The 16,999-nt window shown below is 62.9% G+C and overlaps 2 protein-coding genes and 1 long non-coding RNA gene across 4 annotated transcripts; 1 reads left to right on the forward strand and 2 right to left on the reverse strand.

Moving 5' to 3' along the window:
- Window positions 1–587: 587 nt before the first annotated feature.
- GIPC3 (GIPC PDZ domain containing family member 3) lies at window positions 588–8,123 on the reverse strand. 2 transcript variants are annotated; one of them, XM_077860502.1, is made up of 6 exons: window positions 7,887–8,123; window positions 6,938–7,123; window positions 6,634–6,814; window positions 5,068–5,180; window positions 4,681–4,775; window positions 588–4,566 (listed from the first exon to the last, which is right to left on the reverse strand). In XM_077860502.1, exons 1-6 carry the CDS (start codon window positions 8,121–8,123, stop codon window positions 915–917), a joined length of 4,464 nt encoding a protein of 1,487 aa, XP_077716628.1. In that variant the 3' UTR covers window positions 588–914. The 2 variants fall into 2 exon arrangements, with proteins under 2 accessions (XP_077716628.1, XP_077716629.1); XM_077860503.1 differs by having other exon boundaries at window positions 4,283–4,566; window positions 4,694–4,775.
- On the forward strand, window positions 8,117–10,270 carry LOC144290858 (uncharacterized). Its single transcript, XR_013358361.1, has 2 exons — window positions 8,117–8,242; window positions 8,810–10,270. It is a non-coding gene; the product is annotated as an uncharacterized LOC144290858 (long non-coding RNA).
- Window positions 10,271–10,728: 458 nt separating this feature from the next.
- HMG20B (high mobility group 20B) lies at window positions 10,729–15,766 on the reverse strand. The gene is made up of 10 exons (XM_077860506.1): window positions 15,677–15,766; window positions 15,342–15,397; window positions 14,898–15,006; window positions 14,183–14,386; window positions 13,527–13,647; window positions 13,180–13,226; window positions 12,840–12,912; window positions 12,364–12,579; window positions 11,721–11,853; window positions 10,729–11,397 (listed from the first exon to the last, which is right to left on the reverse strand). The coding sequence occupies exons 2-10, from the start codon at window positions 15,377–15,379 to the stop codon at window positions 11,385–11,387; spliced, it is 954 nt and encodes a 317-aa protein (XP_077716632.1). The 5' UTR covers window positions 15,380–15,397; window positions 15,677–15,766; the 3' UTR covers window positions 10,729–11,384.
- Window positions 15,767–16,999: the final 1,233 nt, after the last annotated feature.

The raw sequence follows: 16,999 nt of genomic DNA on the forward strand, positions 1-16,999 counted from the left end.
CAAAATATATACTGGCCCCCCCAGCTTTACTTTCCTTTGGGTCCGGAAATCATCAATCTTTAAAGTTCGGGCGTCAGATTGCTGTTCCCCTGTGTTGGCCGCAGCCGGAGCCGCGCCGGGGCCGGGCAGGGCGGAGGGGGTGCGCTGGGTGCCCGCCGCTCTCCTCCGCGCCCTCGCCCTCGGCGGGCCTGCCATGGTCACATCTCCTGGGAGCCTCCCCGCGGCCCCTGGGGTTCTGGGATTAACCCCCGGGAGGTGAGGAAAGAGAGAAGACACGGGATCCTGGAGGGAGCACCTGCCTCCCCCTCCATACGGGGCTCGTGCCTTTACCTGCTTGTTCGCTCAACACTTCAGACCCGCGGGGCCTGGAACACACAGCCCCTGGCCCACAGCAGGTGTGAACACGGCCCGACCGGCCGGAGGACGAGCCTTACACAGCATCAGGTGCGCGCAGGCACACGGGCACACGCGCACTTAGTAAAGGGCTGGGCACAGAGCCGCGTGTGGTCACGTGAGCCCCCTGGACACTCACACCTGCTCCTTCCCCCACCTTCCCATGAACGTCCCCCAAAAACGACGCACCCAGCTGCAGGGGTGGGAGATGCCTTTATTCCCTGCCAGCCCTCGAGGTACATGAGGACAAAATTGTCTCCTGCTCCAACGTCTCCACCTCCGGCCCACATGCCCCCCTCCGCCATACGCCTGGCTTTCCACTCCACAGACCCGGGATCTGCTTACACCTCTCAGAGCCAGGCCGAGTGAAACTAAAGCCCCTGTTTCCACTCTCCCCACTCCCCCCCTCCCCACCTGCTGGGGGAATGAGGTCACCTGCTGCCTCCAGGGGACCCAGGCTGGGAGGGAGGGGCAGGAGACAGGATGGGGGAACCATGGAAGCCAATTATGTTACCCTCAAGCTACAGCTCCCCTTGGTGGGGCAGGGGCTCGGACCCCCAAGGAGCAGACCTCGACTCCTTGAGTGTAGGGGAGGGGACAAGTCTCTGGGCTAGAGGTTCAGGGGGCTGGGAATGCAGGACGGCTGCCCTGGGGGCAGAACTAGAGATAACAGATATGGGGGGTAGGGTGGGCTTCTGGGGTCCTAGCTGGGGCTTGGGGAAGAGCGCTGGTTTCTGGGGTGCTGAGGGGCTCTGTGGCTGTGGGGCCAGGTGGGAAGTTGGTGGGCTTCTGCCCAGGCCGGTACTGGCCTGCGTTCCATGTACCAGATCATGGGGCTGCGGCTGAGGCTGAGAGACTGTGCTCGGGGCCCGAGTCAGGGCTCTGGGTTGTGGGCCTGAGGGCTGATTTTGGACAGGGCGAGTGAGATCAGCCTGGGTTCTAGGGTCAAGGCCAGGGGTCTGTAGGTGGCGTCTATTGCTAGAGCTGAGCTGGATCTTTGAGTTGGTCTGGGTTCTAGAGCTGGATTGGGTTCCAGAAACAGGCTGGGACCTGGAAGTAAGGTAAGTTCCAGAGCTGGGCTGAGTTCTTGAACTGCTCTGGGTTTCTGAGGTGGGATGGTTCTCAGGACTGAGCTGAATCCTGGAGCTGGGCTGGGTCTCTGAGGTAGGCTGGATTTCAGAGCTGAGCTGGGTTCCAGAACTGATCAGGGTTCTAGAGCTGGGCTGGGTTTCAGAGCTGAGCCGGGTCTCAGAGGTAAACTGGGTTCTAGAGCTAAGCTGGGCTCCAGAGCTGGGTGGAATATTTATACTACTCTGGGCTCCAGAGCTTGGTTGGGTTCCAGAAAGAGGCTGGATCCTGGAACTGACATGAGTTCCAGAGCTGAGTTGAATTGTTACACTGTTCTTGGTCCCAGAGCTTGGATGGTTCTTGAAGCTGAGCTGGGTTCCAGAACTGGTCTGGGTCCCAGAGCTGGACTGGGTTCCAGAAACAGTCTGGGTTCTAGAACTAAGGTAAGTTCTGGAGCTGGCCTGAGTTCTTGAACTGCTCTGGGTTCCAGAGTTGGGCTGAGTCTCAGGTCTGGGCTGAATCCTGGAACTGGTCTGGGTCCCGGAGCTGGACTGGGTTCCAGAAACAGTCTGGGTTCTAGAACTAGGGTAAGTTCCAGAGCTGGCCTGAGTTCTTGAACTGCTCTGGGTTCCAGAGTTGGGCTGAGTCTCAGGGCTGAGCTGAATCCTGGAACTGGTCTGGGTCCCGGAGCTGGACTGGGTTCCAGAAACAGTCTGGGTTCTAGAACTAGGGTAAGTTCCAGAGCTGGCCTGAGTTCTTGAACTGCTCTGGGTTCCAGAGTTGGGCTGAGTCTCAGGGCTGAGCTGAATCCTGGAACTGGTCTGGGTCCCGGAGCTGGACTGGGTTCCAGAAACAGTCTGGGTTCTAGAACTAAGGTAAGTTCCAGATCTGGCCTGAGTTCTTGAACTGCTCTGGGTTCCAGAGTTGGGCTGAGTCTCAGGGCTGAGCTGAATCCTGGAACTGGTCTGGATCCCGGAGCTGGACTGGGTTCCAGAAACAGTCTGGGTTCTAGAACTAAGGTAAGTTCCAGATCTGGCCTGAGTTCTTGAACTGCTCTGGGTTCCAGAGTTGGGCTGAGTCTCGGGGCTGAGCTGAATCCTGGAACTGGGCTGGGTTCCGGAGCTAAGTTGAGCTCCAGGGCTGGGCTGAATTCTTGCACTGGGCTGGGTCTCAGAGCTGAGCTGGGTTCCAGAACTGATCAGGGTTCTAGAGCTGGGTTGGGCTTCAGAAATAGTCTGGGTTCTGGAATTGCTCTGGGTTTCCAAGTTGGGCCAGGTCTCAGGGCCAAAGTGAATCCTGGGGCTGTGCTGGGTACTGGAGCTGGGCTGAATTCTTGAACTTATCTGGGCCCCAGAGCTCGGCTGGGCTCTAGAAATGAGCTGAGTTCCAGAGCTGGTCTGCTTCCCAAAGTCCGGCTCGACTCCAGAGCTGCCCTGGGTTGCAGCCTGGAGCTGGTATCTAGAAGTTGACAGGGTTTCCAAAATGATCTGACTTCCAGAAGTTGACTGAGTTCCTGGGCCAGTCTGGGTCCTGGAGCTGGGCCTCCCTTCAGAGTGAGGCAGATTTGTGGAGCATAAATCTGCTGCTGCATTGATCTGGGTCCCGGGGCTGGAGTGGATTCCAGAGTTTAACTGGATTCTGGAACTCAGTGAGGTCCCAACAACCGACTGTGTTTGGGAGCTGGAAGGGATTTCAGACCCCGTCTGTGCTTCAGAATTGAGCTGCGTTCTGGAGCTGGGTGGCGTCCCTGAGCTGGACTGAGCTCTGGAAAATGTCCAGGCCTTAACGTTGGTCTGGGTCCCAGAGTTAGCTGGCATTGTAGAGCGGGTCTGTGTTCTACAGTGAGAACCAGGCTCGGCATCAAGCTGAGCTCCAGAGGCCGGGCTGGCCTCAGAGGTGGATGGGGCTTCAGAGCTTGTCTGACTTCTGGAGATGGGCCCGGTTGTAGCACTAGGGTGGGGTCTAAAACCAGACTCATTCTCTGAGCTGGACTCATCGCTGGAACTGGACCAGGCCCCAGGATGGGGGTGGGTAGTCGAATGCAGTTGGGTTTTAGAGCAGGGCTGGGGTCTGGGTCTGGACTGAGCTGTAGCATGCATCTGGGCTCGTGAGCAGCGTTGGGTTTGGGAGCCATCTTCCAATCCTGAGCTGGTGTGGCTCCTGTTGCTGGGCTGTTTCTTGAGTCTGACTTGGGCTCTAGAACTAATGGGAGTTCCTGAGCTAGACCGGGTGTCTTCGTACGGCTGAGTCATGAGATTGTCTTGAGTTCCAGTGTCAGATTGAGTTGGGTGGCAGGTCTTGGTCATAGATCTGGGCTGGGTTCCAGAACTGGGATTGGTCTCAGAGCCGGGCTGTGTCTTAACACTTATCTGGGATCCAGACCTTAACTTGATTTCAGAGTTTGGTTTAGCTTCAGAGCTGTCTTGGGTTCTAAGAAAGGGCTGGGTTTTGGAGCTGGGTTGGTTCTCGGAACCGAACTGCATTCTAGCAATGACCTTAGTCTCGGGGTTGGCCTGGGGTCTAGAACAGGGCTTGGTCTCAGAACTGAGCTTGGTTCTAGAGCAAGACTTGACCTCAGAGCTGGGCTTGGTCTGAGAACTGGAAGGGGTTCTAGAGACGAACTTGGTCTCAGAGCTGGCCTGGGCTCTGGAAGGAGGCTGTGTCTCTGAGCTGGGTTGGGTCTCAGGCGTGGTTTGGGTTCTAGAGATGAACTCGGCCTCAGGGCCGGCCTGGAGTCTAGAGCAGGGCTTGGCCTCAGAGCTGGGACTGGTGTCGACACTGCTGTGGGTTCTAGAGGTAAACTCAGCCCCAGGGCTGGCCTGGGCTCTGCAGCGGGGCTGGGTCTCAGATGGGGCCCGGGCTGTGGTGCAGAGCCGGGCTTCGGGAACCGGCCGGGAGGTTTGGGGCAGGGGGCTGGGCTCCGGGCTGGGGCCGCACTCAGCGCCGGGGCAGACTAGCCGCAGGCCTCCCTGGCCTCGCCGATGGCGGCCCACACCTCCACCACAAACTCGTCCGGGAAGGCGAACTCGCCCAAGACGGAGTCTAAACGGCGCGCAAACTCCTGGACGCTCGCTGTCTTCTTGGAGGTGTCCACCATGGTGGACGCTGCAGGCCGAGCAGGAGGAAGGCGGGTGAGGGTGCTCCCCGGGCCCCGGCCTCCCCGTGGGCCTCGGCGCCCTCCCCGTGGGCTGTCCTCCCCCCAGGGTCCGCCCGGCTTACCCTGGCCCCTTACCCAGCTCTGGGTCCCGAATGCCCATGTAACTCTCCAGCAGGTCGTCCACCCTCCGGGACGCCTCCTCCTCAAATTCGCTGGGCTGGGGGAGGAGCATCCACCACAGGGTCAGAAATTGGCTCCCTCCCGCTCCGCCACGCGGCCCCGCCCCCGAGGCCCCGCCCCTCCGAGGCCCCGCCCCTCCGAGGCCCCGCCCCTTAGGTGTGAGCAGAGGCAGAGCTCAGTGCCCCGCCGCTGCCCCGCCTCGCAGGGAGGACCCACTTGGCAGGGAGGGGAGCAGGCGGGAAGAAGGAGAGGGTCTTACCCGAGGTCCCACCGCCTCTGCCGAGTGCTCGGTGCAAGAGCCCCAGGAGACTCCCTTCCCCTTCACTCACCACTTCCTCCACGGTGGCAGCCCCCCCAGAACGAAGACGCAGGGTCTCCCTCCCACTGGTCACTTTTGCTTCCACGGGGCATTTGCTGCTCCTGCTCCTCTGGCCGATCATATCTGCAGGGGACAGAGTGGGGAGGGGCGTGCGTTCTGGGCAGACCCGCATCTGTGTAAGCCCTCGAGCCTTTCTGGAACCTTCTAAGCCTTCAAAGCCCTCCTTAGGTCCACAGGTGAATCTTCAGAGACCTCCCTTGAGAATCCTCTCTTCCCCTGAATCTCCCTCCTCTTCTTATTTTTTTACGTTTTTTTAAGTAATCTCTATGCCCAGCATGGGGCTCGAGTTCCCGACAGTGAGATCAAGAGGCACATGCTCCAGGCCGCCTGGTGGCTCAGCGGTTGAGTGTCTGCCTTCAGCTCAGGGGGTGACCCTGGGGTCCTGGGGTCCTGGGATCGAGTCCCGCATCAGGCTCCCAGCAGGGAGCCTGCTTCTCCCTCTGCCTGTGTGTGTGTGTGTGTGTGTGTGTGTGTGTCTCATGAATAAATAAATAAAATCTTTTTTAAAAATCTACAAAAAAAAAAAAAAAAAAGCATCACATGCTCCACTCACTGAGCCAGACAGGCGCCCCATCCCTCCTCTTTTTAAAACAACTCTCTCAAAATAAATAAATAATAAAATAAAATAAATAAAAAAAAATAAAATAAAACAACTCTCTCTAGAAGGAATGCTTGAGACCCTCCCGTAGCCAGAGGGTCAACCTAGAGGAGACTTTGTGTAGAACTCAGTCCTAACGTTGGGGCCTGGCTCTCAGGGTCCCCTGCTGTGCAACAGGGCAGATCTGGAACCCCATCCTGTCCCATTCTCCCTGGGACCTCCCTCCAGATGCATCAGGGCGCTTCTAGAACCTCTTGCTGGAGAATGGTGCTACTCAAAGGCCAGTCCGTAAAGAAATAGGAAAGTGGGGCTGGAATGGGAAGCAACATGCTGGTTCCCTCCTTGAGAAGGTCTTGCTATTAAAAAAAATTACCTGCTGGGGCGCCTGTGGGAGGACCCAGTCAGTTAAGCATCTGCCTTCAGCTCAGGTCATGATCTCGGGGTCCCGGGAGTGAGCCTCACATAGGGCTCCCTGGCCCAATGGGAGCCTGCTTCTCCCTCTGCCCGCTGCTCCCCCTCCTTGTGCTCGCTTTCTCTCTCTCTCTCTCTCTCTCAAATAAATAATTAAAATCTTAAAAAAAAAAAAAAAGGCACCATTCTAGAACTCACTTGGGAAAACATTCTCAGGACCGTAGCCTGACCACAGTACTTTAAAACCTCCTAGCCAGGTTACCAAACAGGTCCAGACACCTCCTCACCCGCCGCCCCCATGCTGGACTGACCATAACAATCTAGAGACTACCGACCTCTTCCTGACACAGTGCCAAAGGCTCTCTGTCATGCCACCAGAGACATCTAGAACCTTCCATCCTGTCCCGTCCCCCCATCGTCCACTGTGCTGGGCATCCAGAGAACCCGCTTCTGGAAGGGCTCCTCGCCAGCACCCCACCTGCCCCCTGGGCCCCAGGCGGCCCTCACCGAAGGCTCTCTTGGGCTGCACCAGGCGCAGGGTGAAGGGCTGGGACTTGGGCAGCTCCCGGAGCATCTTGGCCACCTCGTAGTGGCGGCAGCCCACGATGGAGTGATCGTTGATGGCCTCGATGCTGTCGCCCACGCACACAGCCTGGATCCGGTTGATAATGCTGCCCTCCTTGATCCTCTGTAGGGACCCAGAGTCACTCAGGGGGCCACCCCAGCCACCCCCCTCAGCTTCCCAGAGCCCAGGTAGTGGCTCATCCCAGGGCCCTGAGCCCCCAGGAGGCCACCCGCCCTCCGTGGGCACCTTGATGAAGGCGTAGCCGGCCCCGTTGTCCGTGATGGTCAGTCCCAGGGCGTCTTCAGTCTTGGTGACCTCTACCTCCTTGGTCTCTCCGCGCACGTGCGCAAAGATGAAGTCCTCCAGCCCGATCTGGCCGCCCAGGAGTTTCTGCATGTCCACTTTGTGGCTGTTTAGGGTACAGAATAAGATCTGTCCCAAGGGGAGGGGAAGCCCAGAGTTAATGACAGCGCTCATCGCCCTCTGTCTGTGCAGAACAACCAGGGTGATGGGCTCAGGAGCCTGGGAGGGAAATTGAGGCAGAAAGGGGCATGAAACTGGCCTGGTCACCCAGCCCCTGGGGATCCCAGTCCAAGGCGGGGTGTGGGGCCCTCCGAATGGGGTAGAGGGGCAAGAAGGAGTCTGAGACCCTGAGAATGGGGAGCAGGGTGATAAGGGGGCTGTGGGCAGGAAGAGAGCCCCCCCCCACCCCGTCACCCCTAGATTTTCAGTTTTGATACATTGGCGCCCTGACACCCAGACCGACTTTTGGGGTCGATTCTGGATCTGCTGGCGCCCCCTGGGGGCCACGAGCCGCACCGCCCTGCAGCCCGGCCCCTACCCCGGCGACTTCGCACCTGGAACCCCGGCCCCCGCCGCGCCCTGGAACCGCAGAGGCGCCTCCCCGCCGGCGGGGTCCGCTCTTAGCTGGCCCAGCGCAGGGCTCCGGGGAGGCTAGGGACCCGCTGACCCCGACGCAGGCCCTCTGCGCAGGGCGAGCCAAGAGGGTGTCTGGGGTACGGGGCCCCCAGGATGTGAGCGGCGTGTCTCTGAGACCCGCTGATGGGAGCCCGTGCACCCGGGAGGGGAGGTCCGGGCCCCCAGCCCCGCGCCCCGGGCTCCACCCCTCTCCCCGCTCAGACGGCGTGGGGGGGGGCTCTGGCGCGGGGAACGGGGGGACCTCGGGGGTCCTCACCTCTGTGGGCGCGATCCCGAAGGCCTCGGCGATCTTGGCGTAGAGCTCGCGGACGTTGGTGAAGCCCTCGATCTTGCCCGTGGGGCTGCCGTGCGCCAGCTGCGTGCGGAAGACCAGGCGCGGACGCGCGCGGGGCGCGGCGGGGGGCTCCGCGGGCGCGGGCGAGGGCGGGGGCGGGGGCGCGGACGGGCGCGGGGCCTCGGCGCCCCGGGGCTCGTGGGCCGCTGCGCTCTCCATGGCGGGAGGAGCTGGGCCACCGCGGCCACCGCCACCGCCACCGCCGCCGCCGCCGCCGGATCCGCCGCTTCCTGCAGCCTCCCCTCCCCCGGCCCAGGGCGCGACAGCCGAGCCGCTGGGTAAGGGGATCCGGGAACCCGAGCCTCCCGGGAAGGCGACACCGCGGGCCGCGGAGGGGGGTCTGGCCCAGGTGCGCGGGCCCTGCTAGGCCAGCTGCGCGCTCCCGGGGGACGCCGGGCGGGCCGCGGGGCCTGAGCAGCACACGGGGCGGAAACGGGGGTCCCCAGTGAGGACCAGGGCAGTGAGCGCGCCCATGTACTCCTTGCAAGGACCCTAGAAAGGGCAGGACAGGGACCAGGGATCACCTCAGCTACACCCTGTCCCTACCCGCCGCAGCCCCCGGGGGCTCCGTCCTCCCTGAGGCCCGCCAGGCTCTGCACGACCAGCCCGGCCGCCCTCCCTGCCCTCCCTTCCTCCCCATCTCCCCCTGGCACACGCTGCTCCAGCCATACCGGCCTCCTTGCCTTTCCTCTAATGCCAGGTTGGGTCCTGCCCCAGGGCCTTTGCACGTGCTCTTCCTTCTGCCTGGAATGCCATCTCCCAGTCATGCGCTCGGGTCCCTGCCTCACCTCAGCTACTTGCTCAAATGTTGTCCGCTCCTTCCACCTCTCAATCCCTTTTCCTAGGTTTTTCTCCCTGGTATTGAGCCCTACCTGATAGATATCAACTGTTCTACTTAATCGTCCTGTATCCCGGCTGTCCCCACAACCGCAGTGTCAGCCCCAGGAGGGCAGGGGCTCTGGCCTCTTCTCCCCGCTGCCACATCCTGGGGTCTGGTGCCCGGAGACAGCAGGCACCCCGGCAATCTGCAGTGAGGAAAGGCATGGACTCCCAGGTCACAGGAGGGAAGGAGGCTCTGGCCCCCGGGAGGCACCTGTCGGAATCCCCTGGGACGCAACATCGAGGCATCCAACAATGAGAATGTTGGCTCTTACAGTCAGCGGCCCTGGAATGCCACGGAGTGGCCCAAAGAGGGGCCTCCCGCCCTGGGAGAATCTCAGAAACCAAGCGTTGATGGAAAAAGGCAAGTCCCAGAAGGCTTTGGACAATGTAAGAAAATGTAATGTCAAGTTTAAAAGCCTGCAAAACACGCCGTGTGTTACCATGGACGAGCCTTGAAAACATGACGCTTGGCGGGGCCGAGGGGTGGGGGTGGGGGACCAGACACAGGAGGCCCCGCCTGCGTGTGAGCAGACGCGTGTGACACGTCTGGGCCGGGCTCGTCCTGGGACAGGCAGGGGGGCTCGTGTCCCCGAGGGGCTGATGGAGGTGGGGGGGGTGCGGTGGCTGAGAGGGGTACGGGGTTTCTCCTTGAGGCAACAGAAATGTTCTGGAATTCGATTGTGCCGATGATTGCACAACTTTGTAAATACGCTAGAAACCACAGACTTGTACACTTTCAAACCTTTGAAAACTGAACAAAAAAAACCAAACCCCATCAAAGCGGTACTCTTCGAGGAAGACATACTTGCGTGCTCAAAGTATATAAAGACCCGCCTGCTATATACTCCAAATTCGGGATGGGGGTACCTGTGCCGTTGGCGGGGGCGGTGTGTGGGGCAGACAAGGGACCTGGGGTCGGGGAGGTGGCGACGTCTGGCTGTGCGAGTCTCTCCGGGCTGAGGGGGGCTTAAAACCACAGGGATTTGCTGTCTCTCGGTTCCAGGGGCCCGAAGTGTGACGTCAGCCTGTCAGCAAGGCCCCGCTGCCGCCGAGCCCTCGAGCCCTCGGTAGAGCCCTTCCCAGCCTGTCGTAGCTGCCGGGGCGGCGGGCGCTCCTCGGCGCTCTCTGGCAGCTTGCGTTATTCCCATTTCTGCTCTCTGGTCACGTGGCTGTCCACATCTTCATCTTCTTATAAGGACACCAGTCATATTGGATCAGGGGCCCACCCCACTGCAAGATGACCTCATCCTGACTAATTATATCTGCAACGACCCTATTTCCAAATAAGGTCACATTCTGAGAGCTGGGGTTTAGGGCTTCAGCGTCTTTTGAGGGGACATGATTCAACCCATGATACGGGCGTTTGTCAAGTTGTTCTCCAAAAATTTTGGGATGTCTTCAATAGCGCATTAAACAAAAAGTCGCAGCGAGGCTTCCTCAGTAAGTCAAGCACAGCATCCCACGCCTGGGAGAGAGCCTGCCGAATTGGAAGCAGGTGTTCAAACGCCTGTCCACGCGTGTTCACACAGCCCGACTCGCGGCAGCCAAGAGGTGGAAACAACCAAAATGTTCATCAGCGGGTGAAGGGATCAACAGAATGTGGTCCATCCACACGCTGGAATATTATTCAGCCACGAAAAAGAGCGAGGTGCCGACAGGTGCCGCCCTGGGGATGGACCCTGAGCCCATGGTGGAGGCCACAGGTGTGTGAGTCCATTTCCGTGAAACATCCAGGACAGGTTCATCCAGACAGAAAGGGGGTTAGTGGCTGCCAGGGGTGGGCAGGCCTGGGACACCCAGCGGGGGTGTCTTGGGAGCCCTTGGCACATCTTTTGGCCCACCTCCCCTCCCCCCCCAGAAAAAAACATTCACAAGCTTGGAATTCAAATTCCACTTTTTTTATTTAAAAAGTCCAGATTGAGCAAAGGCAGAGGCTGCCTCCACAAAGGTCCCTCGGCTGAATGAGGGAGGGGTGGTCAGTACCAGCCCCCTCAATTCTGGGGTGCAGGAATCTGAGGTCACAAGCAGAGGGCCCCGCCCCGGGTACGAGACCGTGTCCCTGCAGTGTGCCTGCCTGTGTGGGGGCACCTGTGGTGAGCACCTGCTGGGGGTCCCAGCGTGTCAGGGGTGGGCTTTCTCTACCCTGTCCCTGGCCCGGTCGGGTGCAGCAGGTGTAACCCTCCCCACACTGGGCGAGCCAGCTGCCGCAGGTCCCCTTGTGTCCCGGGTTCCGCAGCCCTGTGGTGCTCCCCCATCCCTGTAGTGTCATGTGCAAGGCGAGCAGGCCTTGCCGGGCCTCGGGGCTATGGGTTCTAGGTATATCGTGTACAGCAGGTGATCTTTCTGGGTTCAGGGGGCTGGGGAAATTGAAAGCTAGAGGGATGCTGTAGAAATTTAATTTTAGGGGGGCTGGAGCCCCCAAGGTGCAGGATTGGGCATGGCCCCAAAAGGTGGACCCCCAATCCTCCTCCATGGGGGTAGAGAAGGGGCCATGACCAAAGCTTGGTCTTCTCTGGATCCGTGGGGCTGCAGACACCCTCATAGATGCTCACTGTGACAGGAGAGAAGACGGGTGACGGGGAACCCCCATCATTTATCGCCCTGGGTCTCGGGCAGCTGGAAGCCACCCAAACCCACCGAGCAGCTGTGGGGACGTTCTAGCCTCCCAGGGGATCCCACTGGCCAAGGGGGACTAGCACACCCCACCGGCAGCAGTAAAGTACCCGATCTGATCAGCGCCACCCAGCGCACCGGCCGCGGGCATCAAACAGGCCCCACCTGGCAGGTCCCGGGTGGCGGCGGCCTCATGTCCGCGGGGCCCCAGGCAGCCCCCCACCGCCCGCGCAGGGCGGCCCCACCGCCCCGGGCACACACCTGGCGACCTGGGCCAGGATCTCCTTGATGCGGACGATGAGCTTCTCGTGCTGGGCGGGGTCGCGCTCGATGGCGCCGTGCAGCCGAGCCATGTAGAAGTCCAGGGTGCCGAGAGTGGGCGTCTCGCCCGTGCCTGGAGAGGGCAGGGACCGGTCACCGGGGCCCAGCGGAGGAGGGGGGCCGACGCAGCCGGGGTTCCACAGGAGCAGAGGTCAGGGGGTGGGGGTCTGCAGGGGCAGGGTCCCGGGGCGCGGGGCCAGAGGCGCGGCGCGTCGGTGGGGTCAGGTGGGAGATCAGGACGTCTAGACCCGGAAAAACCAAGGCCAGCTGTGCGGCAGGGGGCAGAGGGTGCTAAGTGGTGAGGGGCAGCCCCGGGGGCGGGTTCCGGGGGATCCAAACCCGGGAGGAGGAAGTAGCCGCTGTCAGCTGCGGCCGCAGCGCGGAAGGCCAGGGAGGAGGGGGGCGGGGCAGGGGTCAGCGGGGCGGGCGCGTGCTCTGCTCACGACCGGGACGGTCCTTCGGAGCTGGAGTCGCACGGCCGGGGGCGGGGGCCAGGAGGTGGGGCCGGCGGGGCGGGGCGGGAGTGGGCGGGGCCCGGGCTCGGAGGGGCGGGGCGGGGCTCGGCGGGGCGGGGCCTCCGCACCCGGCACCGGCAGCGAGGCGAAGCTGGCGGTGAGCGCCTGGCGCACGGCCTGGAGCTGCTGCTGCAGCGCCAGCGTCCGCCGCTCCTCCAGCGCCAGCTCCTGCTCCAGGCGCTCCCGCGCGCTGCTCATGCTCTGCGTGTGCCTCTGCAGCACGGCGTTCTGCTCCTCGAAGGCCACGTTCATCTTGCGCAGGCGCCGCAGCTCTGCCTCCCGCGCTGCGGCATGGGGGAGCCGGGTCAGAGCCTGCGCTTCCTCCCTGCCCTCCCTGCCCTGCGAGGGGCCTTTGCCTTAGCTGGGCCTCCCTGCCAGGCCGGCTGTCCTGCTCTGCCTGCAGCCCCACGCGGGGCGGGGGAGGTGGGCGCCGCAGCTTGTTGGGAGTGCTAAATGCTCCCCACCACCACCACCCCCGCCCCCTGCGGCCTTGGCACCCTTTTGGCCCGCGCACCCTCCCCAAGAACCCCTGGTCAGCGCTCACCTTTGTTTTGGTCCAAGAACTCTTCAGTGAAGATGGGGACGTCGAAGGTGGAGAAGCCATCACAGTCCCCACCCTGGGACGACAGGACAAGGTGATGATGGGGGGGTGGGGCAGCTACAACCCCTCTGGGACGTCCCTCAAGCTTGAGAGGGATTCCTCTGGCCGTCTGCATCGACGTCCTTTTAACAACATTCCCACCATGTGGCTGCCCCACGTCGGCTGGCACACTTGGAGGCCCGGCACTGCTTCCTCCCATGAGAGCTGGCTCTGGCTCACCCAGGGTCTAAAGACCTACAGACCTTTCTCACCCAGGCATGGTCCTAGGAGGAGGGGTACTTACCTTGTGTCCATTCAAGAGCGTATTCATGAGCCCAGAGCCCGAGTCCTCTGGTGGGGGAGGGAGGAGGGCAGGATCAGCCTGGCAGGGGCCCACACATTGCTTTGCAATGCAAGTGCTGTCCCCCCTGCCTGGGACCCCCCCCAGGTTAGCCCTACTTGTCCTGGGGCAGGCTCCTGTGAGGACCCCCAGTGTCTGTGTGCCCCCGTGTTGGCACTGCTCAGCCCTGTCCACCCACAGCTGTCTCGTCTTCATGGGACTGAGTCCCATGGAGGAGGGCAGGTCGGTCTGCCTGGGTCACCTGTCTCAGAGCCCGCACCCAGCTGCCTGGGGGCTGGGGCCCTTCCCACCTTTCTTGATCTTCTTTTCCTGGATCTTCTCCGTGCACATCTTGTAGGCTTCCGACTGCTGGTAGGCGCGCAGCTCCTTCATGTACTGCTGCTTCTCCCGCTCGGCCTCATCCAGGTACCGCTGGTGGGGGCAGCGGAAGGCTTGTCCCAGCCCAGGGGCAGGGGCGGCCGGCCTCCAAGGCCAACACCGCACCTTCCCACAGCTCCCTCCTTGGAGGTGAACCCGGCTCCTCGGCCTGCTGTGCGGGGCACCTTCCTCCCCCAAACTCTTGCCTTTAAAAGCCTCTCCCAGTTGTCTGAGGGCAGGCTCCCATCTCCAGGCTGGGCTGGGCTCCCACACCCATTTTGCTTGGTGAAATCCCACTTAGAGGGTGCAAACTGGTGGTGTGTTTTGTTTCCTATATTTTTGCAACTTTAATTAGCAGGATTTGAAAACCAAGAGCTATCACATAAAAATCCGGCCCCCACTCCTACTTCTTTAGACCTCTCCGTGTTGGTTATCAAGCTTTCCGTGGATTCCTGCTTATTGTGACCCTCCCCTCCTTCCGCCTGCTGGGGAGGGCTCAAGGGTGGTCAGTGCTCCCCGCGGAAGCCCTTTGGGGGATGTGGCCGCAGGGCAGTGTCCGAGTGGGCGGGGCAAGGTCAGTGGTCCCCACCTGCTTCTCCGCCGGCTGCAGCTTGCTCCACTCGGCACCCAGCATCTTGGTGATCTCGGGAAAGGGCAGATCCGGGTGGCGCGTGCGAATCTGCTCGCGCCGCTCGTTCAGGAAGCGCACGTAGCCGGTGACCGGTGCCTTGGGCCCATTTGGCAGGATCTTCTTCCGCTTCTTGCCCTTGGGCCAGCCGCGCTTCTTCACGGGCTGCAGAACAGTACCCACTCCGCGCCGTTGGGAGGGGCCTGGAGGGTTGGGGCGGGGCTAGAGGGCTGGGCGGGGCCTATCCTGGAAACCTGCAGGTATGGCTTGATCAAGGGCCAGAACTGGGAGAGGGCGGGTTTCGGGGAACGCCGGCCGCGTGGGTGACGGATCGGAGGTCCCGGGCGATCCCGGGCGCGGGGCACAAGGAGCCGGGTTGGGCCCCGCGACGGCGAGTGGGCGTGGCACCTGGCGTGGGCGTGGCTTCTCGCCGGAGGAAAGCCCCGCGGGACGACGGGAAGGTGCCTCCCACCGGACATTTGGCGGTGGGCGGGGCCTGGGCTCCGAGGCCGCGGACCTCCGGGGGCGTGGCACGCGGCACGGGGCGGGGCCTCAGCTCCGGGAGGAAAATCAGGACTGCGGGCGGGGCCGCAGCTAATTCAAATCCAGCCCGGGGTGGAGCTTCCAGGCGAGGGGCGAGCCCCAGGGCTGCCCCCACCACGGCGCAGGGACTCACCTCCTCCTCGTGGGACCCCTTCTCGCCGGCCCGGGGGCCCTCGCCGCGCTCCTGCTTGACGGCCACCACGAAGCCCCCGTGCGGTCCCGGAGCCTTGCCGCCCGCCGGCCTGGAGCCACGGGACGCCAGGGTCACCGCCGCCCTCACGTCCATCCCGACCGCGGAGCTGGCACAGAGGGGCCTGGGGCCCGGGGCCCGGGAGCAGGGCTCTGCGGGGGTCACTATCCGCGGGCCGGGACGGAAGCACGGGGGTGGGGGGCGGGAGAGACCCCCGGGAGGAACCGGGGCGGGGAGCTGGGGGCGTGCGGGGAGGTCCTGCCCGGCAGTGGGGGGAGTCAAGACCCGGGGGCGAGGGGCGAGGGGCGAGGGGCGACGAGCTCCGACAGGGAGGGCGGGGGCGGGGCTGCAGACCCGAGTGGGCTGGGGGAGGGGAGTCGCACTCACGCGGCGGCCGCGCCGGGCTGCTTGGAGCCGTGGGACATGGCCGCTCCCGGCCCCACCTGGAAGGCAGACGCGTGGCCGGGTGAGCGGCGCCCGAGCCGCCGACGGGCCGGGCCGGCGGGGGATCCCGGAATGCCGGGCCCGGGGTGTTTGGGGGGGCCGGATCCAGGGGCGGGGAGGCCCTCGAGGGCGGGCGCCCCAGGGATCCTTTGTTGGGCGATCGCCCCCCGGGAGGGCCGGGCCCACTCTCCCCCGGTCCGGGAGGGGCCCCTCCCCGGTCCCGGGACCCCCGCGCCCCCGCCCCCTCGCAGGGCCCCGAGTTCCGCGGCTGTTTTCACCTCCAAAGAAACTTTCCCGGACCTCTCGGCTGCTGCGACGCTCCAACCAACCGCCCCGAGCCCGCCCCTGCCGCTCGCCCCGCCCCCGGCATGCTAATGCGGCCTCCGCGAGCCGTCCGATTGGGTGCAGGCTTTCCCTGGGGCGTGGCCATGCAGATGAGGGTTGGCGCGCCGGCCGGCGATTGGCTGGGGCAGCCGCTGGGCCGCGTGGGAGGTGGACGGGGAAGGCCGCGGGCGGGTGCGTCAAGTTCGGCTGCGCTCGGCCGCTCTCGGGGCCAATCGGGGCGCCTTGGGGCCGCGCCGGGCGGAGCCCCTTAAAGGGCCAGCAGGGGCGGCGCGGACTCCTCCTCTCCCGGCCAAGGCGAGACTCCCCGCCCCAGCGGGATCCCGGGACCTGCCCGGCGAGATCGCGCCCCTCCCTGGTTGCCATGGAGACGGCGGCCGGTTGCTAGGGAAGGGGGTTAAGGTCCTTCCCCGCGGCGTGGCGGTCTCCCCCACCCCCCGCTCCAGGACGAGGTGGGACCTGTCTTCGTATCTTGCAAACCCGGCGGGGAAGTTACCCGCTAGTCCCTGAAGTTAGGGCCCCCGGCGTCCCGCTGTGCCCAGCCCCGCAGTGCGCGGGCGGGGGCTGCTCTTCCCCCGGAGGCTCCGCTTTCCCTCCCGTGCAATGGGGACCTTGCACGATGTGCAGGACCAGGAGGCTGGGATGCCCGAAGCTGAGGCCCGGGGCTGGGACCCCGTGGAGATGGAGGGGCAGGAGGCTCTGCTCTGGGATCTGGGGGAGCCCCAGGCGGCAGCGTGGTCCTGTGGCCTGGGCTGGGACTTCCCCGACTCCCAGGATGACAGCTGCGGCCGCTGGATGCTCACGATGTCCCGTTAGTCCCCAAACAACTCTCCCACATCACCGCCCTGCCCTCCTCTGCCTTCTCCACCTCCTGATGTCCCTCACATACAAATAGGTCCCTTTCTCTCACTCCCGCCTCCAGGCTTTTGCACCTGGTGTGCCCTTTCCTCCAGATTATCCGCCTGGCTCATGGCTTGATCTCCTTCAGGTCTTTGCTGAAATGTCAGCTTCTCAATGAGGTTTCCCCCATACACCTTATTTGTTCCCCATGTGTTTGTTTCCTCTGCTACATAACAGTTTTGTTTTCAGTTTTATTTAAGTAAGCTCTACCCCCAACGTGGGCCCACCCAGAAATCAAGAGTCACATGCTCTATGACTGAGCCGGCCAGGCGCCCCCCAAAGAACAAAATTTTAACAGAATAAATTTGAAAATCTAAGTGGCTTTGTTGAGGGATTCATGGGTGGAGCAGTATCCCATC

The sequence above is a fragment of the Canis aureus genome, chromosome 19 (assembly GCF_053574225.1).
Source record: "Canis aureus isolate CA01 chromosome 19, VMU_Caureus_v.1.0, whole genome shotgun sequence".
In the NCBI taxonomy this organism is placed as follows: domain Eukaryota; kingdom Metazoa; phylum Chordata; class Mammalia; order Carnivora; family Canidae; genus Canis; species Canis aureus.